The 13721-nt window shown below is 40.0% G+C and overlaps 1 protein-coding gene across 1 annotated transcript; it reads right to left on the reverse strand.

Annotated features, from left to right (window-relative positions):
• Nucleotides 1-1068: 1068 nt before the first annotated feature.
• Nucleotides 1069-13217, reverse strand: rnf2 (ring finger protein 2). The gene is made up of 9 exons (XM_084546753.1): nucleotides 13178-13217; nucleotides 10257-10353; nucleotides 9665-9825; nucleotides 5995-6077; nucleotides 4564-4696; nucleotides 4380-4479; nucleotides 3978-4150; nucleotides 3614-3803; nucleotides 1069-3376 (listed from the first exon to the last, which is right to left on the reverse strand). Exons 2-9 carry the CDS (start codon nucleotides 10341-10343, stop codon nucleotides 3275-3277), a joined length of 1029 nt encoding a protein of 342 aa, XP_084402879.1. The 5' UTR covers nucleotides 10344-10353; nucleotides 13178-13217; the 3' UTR covers nucleotides 1069-3274.
• Between the last annotated feature and the right edge of the window lie 504 nt (nucleotides 13218-13721).

The following is a 13721-nucleotide window of genomic DNA, read 5'->3' on the forward strand; positions in this document are numbered from 1 at the left end:
GTTCCTAAAGCTCAAAAGCAGAGAAAGTTTCTGAATTAGGGGCATTCCTTGGGGTTTATGGCAAAGTCCGGTTGGCACATTTACCAAGCAGGCCACAGACTCAACACCACTGAGTGATAGGTTTACTCTCGACACACAATCCTCAGACATTTTCAGAATTTAGGGTCAGCTTCATTTTTTTTCCCAGTAGAAAAACAATCATCTCCATAACAAATTTACAAACTCTGTCTGCTGTTGAGGAAGGTTAAGAGTTTAGAAATACGGCTGCAACTAATCATTTTCATTTCCATACAGTTTTTCAATTTACTGTGTGGTTTATAAAATGTCAGGAACTAGTAAAAAGTTATCTAGAATTTTTCACGCATTCACACGTTTTATATAAGCAGCAATACAAAACCTATAGGGATTTGTTTTGCTGTAAGATATGACGAGGAAAGGCAGCACATCACCAGGAGAGAGAGCTGAAGCCAGAATACTGATCTAAATGATGTGCTTGGCAAATTGCTAAAAATGGTTATTGTTTAGGAAACAGAGGTACATTTTCACAAATATCAACAGAGTGGTGGTACACTGGATACAGCTTAGCCTACAGTTCTGCCAGTAACAGAAAATATGCAGGTAATGGGGATTGTAAAGAAATATGTACACGTTGAGTCAAAAAGATGGCATTTCTCTAATATCTAATGTCACTGTGACTTAGTAAATCAACAGGATTATTCATTCAGAAATGTGATGTAGTATGTTTTCCCCTCATAATTACTGATTTCAGTGTTTGGGCTTTTTCTCAGCACTTTAGAATTTTATCTCACTGTAACGCTCTTCATAATTTGATCATTTGGACTTTATAATCAGATCCCTTTGAATCATTACACACATTAGACTGCCTCAAAGTGATCTGATTATAAAGTCCAAATGATCAAATTAAGAGGAAAGTTTCATACCTTTTTAGAACTTGTCTTTTCAATTTGACCATTGTGACTTCCAATGAATAATATGCTTCTGTTTTTAATGTGCTGAATATCAATCCAGGAACATGAGGTGATGATGACAAGGACATCAGCCTACTAGTTCTTTTCATCACTGCAGCAGGTTTTATGATTAGCGTTGCATCAGAAACACACTGGGAAATATCAAATGAGAAGTTTGTATGACAAGAAAAGGTTTACAGATTTCACCGTGTCAATCAAGTGTTTTTTTTTCGGAACTACAAAAAAACTCAACATATCGTAACAGCAGTGAAAACAAGACCATGAGCCCAGACAGGCTGCACTGACAGTATCCCCCGCACCTGATTTGGCCCTTATTTCAGATGTTGACGCAACAATACACTCATTAATACATCCAGTCACTCATGATTAGTGTCCATGTCCCCTAGTGGCCGCAAGCAGCAGCCATGGCGGTGCCTGCAGGCCACGTGTGACATTAACTTGGCATGCTCTTTGCAGTACTGCTCATAATCTTTACATTTGTCTGCCATGGTTTGTTCTCAAACAAAAACTGTTACACATACAGAAAGGTAGGTCAGTTCAAAAGAGCAGTATCACATTTGAAATTTCTCCAAATGTAATGGTGGTAGTTTGCCCAGGTTCCTTGAGACAATAATTAACAAACAGCTGCAAAGGAAAATAAGACTGACATGATCTGCCGAACATTCACTCCTTGCTCTCAAAGGCTTGAATTGTCATTAGTTATCTTGGGTTTCTGTTCCTGTGGAACATCCAGGCCCCTCAGTCAGATACACGGAGAATGGAAAAAAAAGTATTAAAACATTTAACACACTCGCTATGCATGATGGTGAGCGAATAATCCTCCTGTGACAGTCCAGCCTTCTCCACTGGTGAGTCAGTGGTGATTTAACAGCAGAGTAGGGAGCAGGTTTGTGGAAACAGTAGGAGATAATGAATACTGTAATGGTCAGACTGTATATGGTACAGCAAAAATACCCCCTCCCCCCCCAATCACACACACTGCTTCCTCTCCTTGTTACAAAAGACATTTATAAAAGGACGAGCCATAGAGCAGCAACAGATATCAGAAGACAGTTTGTTCCTACTGGCAACAGATCAAGACAACAGCTCTATCAGGGTCACTCCCCCACGTATATTATTCAAACAGCAGAAAGACGACTACTGTTGAAGCTGCAGCTGTATTGTTAATGCATTCAGCATCATGGTTATTAGATTACAGCACTAGACCTCTCCACAGCAGCATCTCCTGGTAAACAAACTGCAGCCATCCTTCTTTGAAAGACTACAGATAGCATGTAAGAATAGCTTCCTTCAATGCTCTAACTTTATAGCTAATGGCTATGCTTGCACTGCCCACTGCTGGTCACAACTGTGTGCTCCTCACTGTGAATGCACTGTCAATTTAGGTGTACTAAATCCCAAACAAATATATTCAGCATATTTTTATGCAATGATTAGATTGACGGAAGTTTTAAACATTCACACTACCAAGGATAATCACTCAGCCTCAATCTGTGTGACTGATTCTCATTCCGTCAGCCATGAGAGCCAAGAAACAATCCTAGAATCATTTTAAAATGCTAAAGTTTTCAAATTAGCAAATGCTGAAATAACATTACAAAGAGGGGAATTCAAACCACATCAATTAAGATAAAAGCTTCTGACTGTATCTCAATGCTACGTATCCATTATGGCCTTACATGACCATGTACAGCAAGCACCCATGTGGTATCCAAGCTTACATATGTCCATGGACACTTATAGTGTGGGTATCAGACTTTTATATTGTTTAAGTTGTTTTGTAGATGTGTTTCATAGCAGCTGTCCCATTTTAACATTATCTCTTCATGTCTCTCATGTCCTAAATCAACGGCCACATCACACAGTGAAATCTAGGACCACCGTTTCAGACTGGTGACCAAAGACAGCAGTTTGGGACAGACCAAAGTGCAGCTTAAAGGGGTCTACTTTAATACATTTCCTTCAAACTTTCTTAAAAACAGCTATGAATGGATCAATCTGCAGTCAGTCCTGTCTGCTTGCTGTTGTATTGATCTGCTGCCTTCTACTGAGAGAAAAATAGAAAGAGACACAGAGAGGGATACAGAGAATATAAAACACGTTTTTTTTTTTTTTTCTTTTTACAAGAGTCTTATTGAGGGTATAAGCAACCCCTTTCTTCTCCTTCAGACACACACTCCCTCTCCTCTTGTTTCTGTGTGCGCAGGTATAGCCAAGTCCATCTGCTTACTTCCTACTGTTTGGGGGTGTGTGTATGTGTGTATGCATGGGTGTGTTTTATGGATCTACTTGTGTTCTTTAGTAGGGGCAAAGTAGAGCTCCATGGGTTTGTTGACCTTCCAATACTTTTCACTGACCAGCTCCAGGGAGAAGGAACCATTCAGAACCTGTGAACAGAGATAACTGGATGAAACATCCCACTCTGAATCACCAATGCATCCGTAACTGACAGCTCATTTGTTTCCCTGCACTTTATTTTTGAGAGCTTTTCTTTCTGAAAGGATAGGCTGAATGGGCTACCCTCACATTGAAGTCTGATTAATCAAATGCAGTGTTCTCAGTGAACACAAGGCAATGTGTGTGTGTGTGTGTGTGTGTGTGTGTGTGTGTGTGTGTGAACTCACAGTGAACTGATTTCCAGCAGTAGGGATGTAGATGGTGTACTGTTTCTCTGAAGCTGCTTCCACATTAACAGGACTGGCCTCTGCGTTTCTTCTCAGCTCCTCCAGAGCCAGACGGACAGCCAGGTATTTAGAGAGGTGATCCACTGTAGCGTTACCGGACGTCTTAATGTAGCGAGGGACAAACTCCACACTGCATTGATACAGTCAAACACAAATGTCAATTAGCAGACGGTTGCAAATGAAAATGCAGAGTAACCAGATGCGATCTTAGGTTTCACAAAAAGCTCCGTTTGCAGAAAACAGATTCCTCAAACACCATACCAGTTGTGTGTGTGTGTGTGTGTGTGTGTGTTTGTGTGACTACCTGTTGTGACCATCATCCTTTTCCATGAGGGTGGGATGTGGCCTAAACACCAGTTCTATTTCGCTGGCACCCCCATCAATGACAGAATCGCCACCCCCATTCTCAGCAGCATTGTCCATGTCCAAACCGCTGTCATCGCTTGTCTTAGTGCGTTTGATGCTTGGACCAGCCTCCTGGAGAACCACATTGAAATATGTAACTCAGATTTTGTTATGAATTAATGCATGTGTGTGGTTCTGACTGTAATTATTAACAGTGAACCCACCATATTTTCACCAGTCATACCACTCCAACAGATTGGCAGCCGTGTTTCTGACACTTGATTCTTTTATGCATTTTGTGAATTTAAAAAAAAATCAAAGTCAGTGTTGTCATATGTGTTCATAATTATCAATAATATACCTGATTGCTATGGACAGAAGCGTTGCTACAGTGGGAGGAGTCCCCGTTGTCCTCAGCTCCACTACCATTCTCCACTGTGTGTCTTTTACCTCGCTGTAGTCTGAGAAAATAAAATGCAAATCCATGTTACTCCAGTACACTGTGTATTTGCATTGTTTGTTTGTGTTGGGGTTTGTCCTTTTACCTGGTCATCGCCTGTATCTTCAGCCCTTCTTCTATGCTGTGTGACAGGGCTTGCTGGTTGTTGTGTTTGCTAATTCGGGCCAAAACTCTCTCCTGGTGGGCTTCATACTCATCACGACTAGGATAAATCTTACCTGAAAGGAGATAAATGCAGGGTTTTTCCACCAAGGACATACAAGTAGACTGTGCTGAAAGGATGCCCAACAGATTGAATATACAACATTTACAAATGTAAATACATTTTTCCTGAAATTGAATTTTGAAAAAAAAGAAAAAAAAAAAAAACAGGTACTGTCTTTTGTGTCCATTCATGTTTTGCTGAACTACAATAGTCTTAATGCTGCATTGCTAGCTAAAAACTCCAGTTTGGATTGAGAAGGCTCAAGTAACATGTTTTATGGCTGAGGAACATTTTTTGAGACTGAAAACACGTTCATTTGGGCTCTGTTCACACCTGCTACTACCTGGTGTCCTGGGTGATCAGATCACAAGTGGACATACAGTAACTAAATACATCTCTCAACACCTGGAATTGGTATACATCTCCACTTGCATCTTGAGTGACCATTTATGGTCGAATCTCACTCAGTCAACATGCAAACAAACATAATAATAATTTCTGTTTGCAAAGACCAAATGTTGCCTTTATCAAGTGAGAAGGAACAGTTCACTTTCTATGCCGAGTCTGCCAGAACTTAAGAGAATAAATCAAAGCAGTACAGTTCCTTCCTTGGTCAGAGCGAGGTTCCAGGAAAATCAAATAGTCTAAGGTGTTTTACAGGTTGTTCTTCCTGTTAAAAACAAGTTTTTCCTAGCCACCACCACCACCCTAGTGCTTGCTCTGGGGGTTTCAGGTTTTGTGCTCTGTAAAGTGGCTTGAGACAATTTGGTTTGTTATTGAAACAATGTACATAAAACTGAATTGTACTGAAAGTGTGCATGTTGTCACATTTTCATGTGATGTCATTTCTGCAGGATTGAGTATGCACATACAGTACATCAGTTGAGCAGGCGGTTCTTCAATGTGGCCAGGATGTTTGTATTCACACTGCTGAAAGAATGTTACCATAGACCAGTTCAAAATGGGAGTAATGGGGGTAATTTTAGTAATGTTGCCGACTGTCAAATGGTTTCGGCTGGATAAGAAAATTTCTGTTGAAAATTGAAGATTATAACCTGTTGTTTTGTTCTTTATAAGTATCTAGAATAATTATGCGAAAATGACATGAAAATAACAACAAAAAACAATTTCTTTCCCTGTGGGAAGAATCCACTGCAGCACCTAGACCCTCCAGTAAACTGAGGACAACCCTAAAAGGAATATACACTACTTCTAACAATATTTTTCACAATATTCATTATTGAACTGTTAGTCAAAACTGATTATTGGTACAGCGATTAAACCTCGAGTCTTTTTGTTGTGGTTACTTACTAATGAGAGCATCAAAATTTGGGTCTGGACGCAGAGACCTCTTGGACACTAGCTTCTTACGGCAGGTAGGACACTCTTTATTGCTGAAGGGGCAGGGAGAAGCAAAAAGGTATCATCAGCTAAAACAATAGTGCCAACGCATCAATATGGAAAAACTATTAATTAATGCAAAATATTTTAAATGTGTTGGAATGTACAAAACAGCTGATATGAAACCTAAGGATGTTTCTCTTGCATTAAGAGCACATGGACACATGTTGTTCAAAGTGTTCAAATGCAAATGTTACCCTTGGGATCAACTGCAGACCCTCTCCCTGTTTATAATAGAAAATAATGAAGATATATCCCACACTTAACAGCTTCATTTGTCCAATTGACTTGGTCTTGAAAAAGGTGCTACATATTGAAAAGCTGTCATTTCTAAATCCATTCTCCAATTTGCATGTGAATACCCTTAAATACAGTGCCTGTGATGAATACCAGACTCATTATACAACTGTAACTTCGATATCTCACACAATAAATAAAGTATCTATCTATCTATGTGGTTAAACAACTAAAAAAATGTGTCAGTGTCCAAACATACACTAGCAGTCAAAGGTTTGGACACACGTCTCATTCAATGGTTTTTTCTTTATGTTCATGATTATTTACATTGTAGATTCTCACTGAAGACATCACAACTATGAATGAACACATATGGAATTATGTAGTAAACAAAAAAGTGTGAAATGACTCCAAATATGACTCATATCATAGTCCTCAAAGTAGCCACCCTTTGCTTTGTTGACAGCGCTGCAAACTCTTGGACTTCTCTCAATGAGCAACTGTCACTTTATGGGAGCAACAGCAACAAAACAATTTCCTTGAAGGATTAATAAAGTAGTCTGATTCTGATTCTGATTCTGAGCTTCATGATGTAGTCACCTGAAATGGTTTTCACTTCACAGGTGTGCCTTGTCAGGGTTCACTTGTGGAATTTCTTGCATTCTTAATGGGGTTGGGACCATCAGTTGTGTTGTACAGAAGTCAGGTTGGTACACAGCTGAAAGCCCTATTTGACAACTGTTGGGCTGACATTTCTCTTTACTTGGCTGATTGGTTGTTGCCATAATACGAATTCTATCATTACTTTAAGAACTGAAGGTCAGTGAGTCCAGAAAATTGAAAAAACTTGTGTCCCCAAGTGCAGTTGCAAAAACCATCAAGCGCTACTATGAAACTGGCTCACATGAGGACCGCCCCAGGAAAGGAACAGGCATGCAAACTGGTCAGGGGTCAAAAAGGTGAGAAGAGTGCGCGAAGAGGGAAATGGCCACGAACCCATAAACACATAGGGGCTACGCATGGGGCTCTGACAACACATTTCAATATGTGTTCGCGTCTGTAAATAAAGTCAGCGGTTATATATACCGTATTTCCTCTAATACAGGCCCGGGCCTTTATTTTACTCAAGCGCATAGCGGTCCAGGCCTTTATTGGAAGGAGGCCAGAATTAGAGGCAGGCCTTAATTTCTATTTGAGCAAAACGAACTACGAGTAGAATTAATAAAAACAAGATTTTGTGTCTATTTGAACCTATAAAATACTAGGTTCATTTGTTGAAAACGTACAGTTACCATAACATGGTATGCATACAGAACATTAACAACAAATGAGCGGCGCGACGCGGTCGGAGCGCACTGAGGACAGTGAGTCCGCTGCCGGTCGGCAGTCGCGCCGGGAGCGAGTGGGCCCCGTCCCTCCCCGCACGGAGAGAGGGCGCAGTGAGCACTGATTCCACGACCCCAGGGAAGCGGTGAGGTGAGATGCGGGGGGTCGCTGTAAAGCTCGCGGCCGGAGCCGACGAGCCACCTTCGCCCCGAGCACTTCCAGGCCGCGCACCGCCACGGAGGAAATGCGGGGAGAGGTCCCGCTGAGGGGATCCTCCCACACCGTGCCGCCGAAACCCTGACCCGCCGAGATGGTTCTAATAATAGCCCCGGCCGCTATTAGAGACCGGCCTTTATTTACCTCCGCTGACAGCGAGACCGGCCAATGTTGGAGACCCGGCCGCTAATGGAATACAGGCCAATATTAGAGGATTTACGGTATATAGGACATTATATTATTATATTATTGAAATATATTAAAATAAAAGTCAACGAGTAGGCCCCCCCCCCCCCCAAATATTTTCTCCTCGGATTTTCACGAATCACATAAGTCACCCAATTTGGATTGAAAACGGCGAATTTCGCCAAAAGGTGAGAAGTTTGCATGCCTGAAGGAAGACCAAGAGTCACCTCTGCAGCTGAAGATAAGTTCATATGAGTCACCAGACTCAGAAATTGCAAGTTAACAGCACCTCAGATTAGAGCCCAGATGAATGCCACACAGAGTTCTAGTAGCAGACACATCTCTACATCAACTGTTCAGAGGAGACTGCACCAATCAGGCCTTTATGGTCAAATAGCTGCTAGAAACACACTACTACGGAAAAGCAACAAGCAGAAGAGATTTGTTTGGGCCGAGAAACACAAGGAATGGACATTAGACCAGTGGAAATTTGTACTTTGGTCTGATGAGTCCAAATTTGAGATCTTTGGTTCCTACTGCCGTGTCTTTGTGTGACGCAGACATGGTGAACGGATGGTCTCTACATGCATGGTTCCAACCGTGAAGCATGGAGGAGGAGGTGTGATGGTGTGGGGGTGCTTTGCTGGTGACACTGTTGGGGATTTATTCCAAACTGGAGGCACACTGAACCAGCATGGCTACCACAGGATCCTGCAGCGACATGCATCCCATCCAGTTTGCGTTTAATTGGACCATCATTTATTTTTTAACAGGACAATGACCCCAAACACACATCCAGGCTGTGTAAGGGCTATCTGACCAAGAAGGAGAGTGATGGAGTGCTGCACCAGATGACCTGGCCTCCACAGTCACCTGACCTAAACCCAATTGAGATGGACCGCAGAATGAAGACAAAAGGGCTAACAAGTGCTCAGCATCTCTGAGAACTCCTTTAAGACTATTGGAGACCCATTTCTTCATGACTACCTCATGAAGCTGAGAATGCCAAGAGTGTACAAAGCAGTAATCAAAGCAAAGGATGGCTATTTTTAGGAATCTAAATTATGAATAATATTTGTTATTTCACACTTTTTTTTTTGTTTACTACATAATTCCATATGTGTTCATTCATAGCTCTGATGCCTTCAGTGAGAATCTACAATGTAAATTATGAAAATAAAGAAAAACCATTAAATGAGTGGGTGTGTCCAAACTTTTGGCTGGTAGTGTTTATGGACCAATCTGTGTATGATTTAGATGAGAGGCCTCAAATTATGCCTAAAAACAATTCTTGTTGAACATTGTACATTTTTTTTGGTTAAGTAAATGTTACTTCTCAATGTACTGAAAGAAAATCCTAAAAACCTAAATTTGAGGTAGTTGAAGGTCATTTTTGTATACAGTCTCTATCCTCAGTTTTAGTCTTTGAGAGAAGTTCACTCCTGTGACTGGCTAGTTAGAAAGCTGGTAAAAAGATAATGAAGACTGTCTTCTTCCCTTAGAGGTTATTACTATTCAATTAAATGTTGTTCCCACCGTGGACTAAGATAAATTTGGATAACACTACAGGAATAGAAAGGGCCCTCCTGGTTTCTGTTACAAGTTCAAAACTCACCCAGATCTCAAAGCTGTGATGATACAATCAGCGCAGAAGCGGTGCAGACATTCTTTGGTTGTCATTGTGTTCTTCAACATGTCCAGGCAAATGGGACACATAAGTTCACTATGCAAGGACCTGGGCGACACTGCTATCTCCAGCCCATCCGTTATAGCCTCCTGAGTATGAAACGGATCAAGACACGTGTTAACGTACATACGGTCATGACCACAGCAATGCCAGAGTCATCATTTTGAATAATGCACATATCTGTGTTATTATTTTATTCGATTTTTTTGTTTTGTTTTATGAGCACACAGGCGCTCCAAATCCCCATTATGGTGATAACTATTTTAACTGATATGAATAACTTGTAGGTATACTGTATGTCCAACATACTGTCGGTTTAAATGACTGCTGGTACACTTCATCTTCCTTTTTTGTGCCTCGCCAAACATGATAATGATATAAAAATAAACCGATTTAAATGTGAAGCAGGTGAGTTGAGGCTTAAAAATAAATTAAACACCTTTCGGCCATAAACATACGTGAATATGTGTGACTAATAAAAACAGTAATGTGAATAAACTGTTATGGTATGAACCATTACCTGTGGAGTTCTCTGTAGTTCATACAGGCTCAGTTCCCAGGTCTTACTGAGGGGTTGAACCCCATTCGTCTGAACTGTCTGAGTCATTGCTGCAACACTGGGACACACAAAAACAAAATTAGACTTTCTTGTAAATTTAGGATAACCAGGAAATGTGAATTTTTGGCTGCAAATTAATGGTAATAGGCTGCACTTTTCTGACGTCATAGACAAAATACAATTGCCTATTATTTATACAGACTTCCACACTAATGCTGCTAAACAGGGTAACAGCTTATGCCTGTGAAGTTTCTCAGTCAAAGGTCATGGTATCTAAAACAAAGGCAACTTTACATGTTTGAATTTTCTTGAAGATGTTTCACTGCTCATCCAAGTAGCTTCTTCAGTTCTAAACGACTGGTGGGAAAATAATACATAAAGTTGAAACCACATGTTTACATACACTGTGTTAAAAGACACAAATATTTTTTCCTCACTGTCTGAAGTTAAATCAGACTAAACCTCTCCAGTTTTAGGTCAGTTAGGATTCCTAAGTGACCTAAAACTGGAGAGGTTTAGTCTGATTTAACTTCAGACAGTGAGGAAAAAATGTTTGTGTGTCTTTTAACACAGTGTATGTAAACATCTGGTTTCAACTGTACATCTGCGATTGGTGCCCACTTGAAACTCACATGACTAGGGTCTGCTAACAACTAAATACCCTCCTGTAATCAGAAAAACTGTAAAATGAATTATCTTCTTTAGTGTCTTCGTCAAAGAAACTTGTGGATGAACAGAAAGGATGAAATCATCTACTCTACAATTAATGTACAACCTGCTCTACATTCTAATGTTATCCACCCATGAATAATTTAATAAAACTACTATTATTACTATTATCTGATGTTGGACTTAAATTTAAGCACTGCCTGGCTTAATATTAAAGCTGTACTATATACTTGCCCTGGTGTAAAGCTTAAAATCAATCGTCTCAGTTGCTTTGTTTTGTGCAATTTCATAGACCATGAAGCAGCTTGCGTAACAATACCACAAGCAAAAAGACAGACCACAGCCTGGAGCAATGATTCACTCGATTTCTACAGATGGTCACAGTAGGTCAAATGGCTATAGTTACTACAAAACCAGTTTACGCTTAGGACATGGAATGACCTCATACAGTTTGGGTTGACTACGATTGTTTTACTAATAAATGTTAGAACTATTTTTAGTTGTTCGTGTGGCATGGTTCCACTTTATGCATGACACCTAATTGGATGGGCTGACACAGTTAGTTTCCTCCTGCAGGTTACATTTGTTACTTGGCTGGTGAATACGGTATCTCAAGTAGACTGAGAAACTTCACAAAAGTTCACAACATTGTTGTTTTACAGCGGTACATAATGAGTGAAGCCAACTTTAGTTTACCCCACTGCGGTTGCATACGAGTGGGGATAAAGACTGATAAATGTACATGAAAAAGTGATTTCTTTTTCTGATTCAAGGACCTCTTATAGTGGAAGTGAAAGGTCTCAAGAAGATTTGAACATCTGAATTTGACAGAACTGCCCTTAATCATGGCTTCTCATTAGCTTGTTAGTTTGAATCCTACAGCTATGTATTAGGGCTACTTTACAAATATATGTCACTTGGTATAGGTCGCACTTAAAATATTTAAGTACTCTTTACAACAATAAGGTTGCAAAAACTACGAAGGTTAATTGGGAGAAGAAATTTACATGACATGTCTCCCTCCTACAAATTCCCTGTTGAAATTCCCTAAAGGGACCTTTAATAGGTAATCAATCATTTAATAGAAAAAATTAAAAACAAATCGAAATTCTCATATATTTCTGAGCATCATCCATATCTGGTGATATCCCTACAATTAGTTCCTGACACCATTAATACATGCAGATTTAGAGACAGAAAATTTGGATAAATGGGATTACCATCTGTCTTGAATAATCAAAACCGTGTGTATTCAACACAACTGAAAATTCAAGATATCCCTCTTTTTGACTGCCAAAAAAATAGCTTTAGGTAGTAAAATTTCCAGTCAACCTCGAGCTGACACACAACTCTAGTGCCCCACTGCTAAAAAAAAAAAAAAAAAATAATAATAAAAAACATAAACCAGTTCATTTCTGCTCTCGGACTGCTGCAGCTGTGTTACCATGCTGCCATACATGTGACAGACTAGAGGTGAAAGTGGGGGTGGTCCACATTAATCAAACCGGATGATTTCGAAGGCAAAGGGGAAATCCATACCATAATTATGCAAATTCATATGACCCAAACATATTTCTAGCTACTACCCTGTACCGCAATGATCATAAACAAAACACTATGCCATATTGATCCAAATTAGAAACATGTCCTCTACGGTTGTTTTAAATGTATATAAATTTACTTAAAAACACAAGGCAGTAGGCAGCAGTACTTACTGATATGAATTAATTATTGCTAGCTTATCATGTGCGGTTCATAGACAGACCCCGCCACAGATTTCAAGAGAATATGTAGGGTTTGGCTAATGCTAACTAGCCAACAGAGAGGCTAGCTATTCTTCGTAACGCTGACACTAGAGGCAAAATACGCTCAAGATATAGCATTTAAGTAGCTCACAGAAAACAAAAAATGCGCAGACACGTGGAACAGTCATTCGGTTCCGTTTAAATACTCCAGATAATGATACAAACAGATACTACATAAAATACAACGAGGGAGTCGTGAATGTAATTTGTCTCTGTGACAGAGGAAAAAACAACAACAGAGAAAGAACCGACGCACCAACCTCCTAAGGTAAGGTGTGTGCGTTTCCAGCGTTATTTCTTATATTTAAACAGTTGTAGACTCATAATGAAAACGTTATTAATGTCCAAGTTCAGAAATAATATCGAAATGTGCGTGGCTTGCATAAATATCATTGTTTCTCTACTTACATTTTCAGTTGAGGATACGCGAGCCGATCCAGCCAGCGCGTTTAGTCGAAGGCAATATGGCGGCTGCACAAGGAGCGATGTGATCTGGGAAATTGAGGCGCTATAGAGGGGGTGGGGGGCTCAAAAGGAGACGTTTGTGCTTCTCCATTCTTTAAACACTGTCAAAACTACATTATCTAAGAAAAACACATTATCCACGATTTCAGCATTGAACCCAGCTATTATGAACGACTTTTAGGTGCACTGTATGTGTGACATGCTTAAAAAAACATCACTGAGAATACACTGACATGGTATCCTATAAATTGTTACCTGTGGAGTTCTATGTTCCTCATACAGACTCAGTTTACAGGTCTTACTGAGGGGTCGATCCTTGGACCCACTGATAAATCACATTCTGATATAAGTTAGCATGCATGCTTGGCATTGGCAAGGAGGTTGTGCCAACTCAATAGACAGATAATGATGTGTTACCTAAATTCTAAAGAGAAAAACAAGATGAAGTGCTTGAAATCAGAATTAATCAAACTGAAAGAATGTCAAA

This window comes from Chelon labrosus (genome assembly GCF_963514085.1).
Source record: "Chelon labrosus genome assembly, chromosome: 6".
NCBI classification, from domain to species: Eukaryota; Metazoa; Chordata; class Actinopteri; order Mugiliformes; family Mugilidae; genus Chelon; species Chelon labrosus.

Coding starts and splice junctions, on each gene's coding strand:
- rnf2 (XM_084546753.1), bottom strand. CDS start 10,343: ATGACTCAGACAGTTCAGACGAATGGGGTTCAACCCCTCAGTAAGACC. Junction 4,697..5,994: donor AAATTTTGATGCTCTCATTA/GTAAGTAACCAC, acceptor ATCTCCTTTCAG/GTAAGATTTATCCTAGTCGT. Junction 3,377..3,613: donor CTGCTGGAAATCAGTTCACT/GTGAGTTCACAC, acceptor CTCTGTTCACAG/GTTCTGAATGGTTCCTTCTC.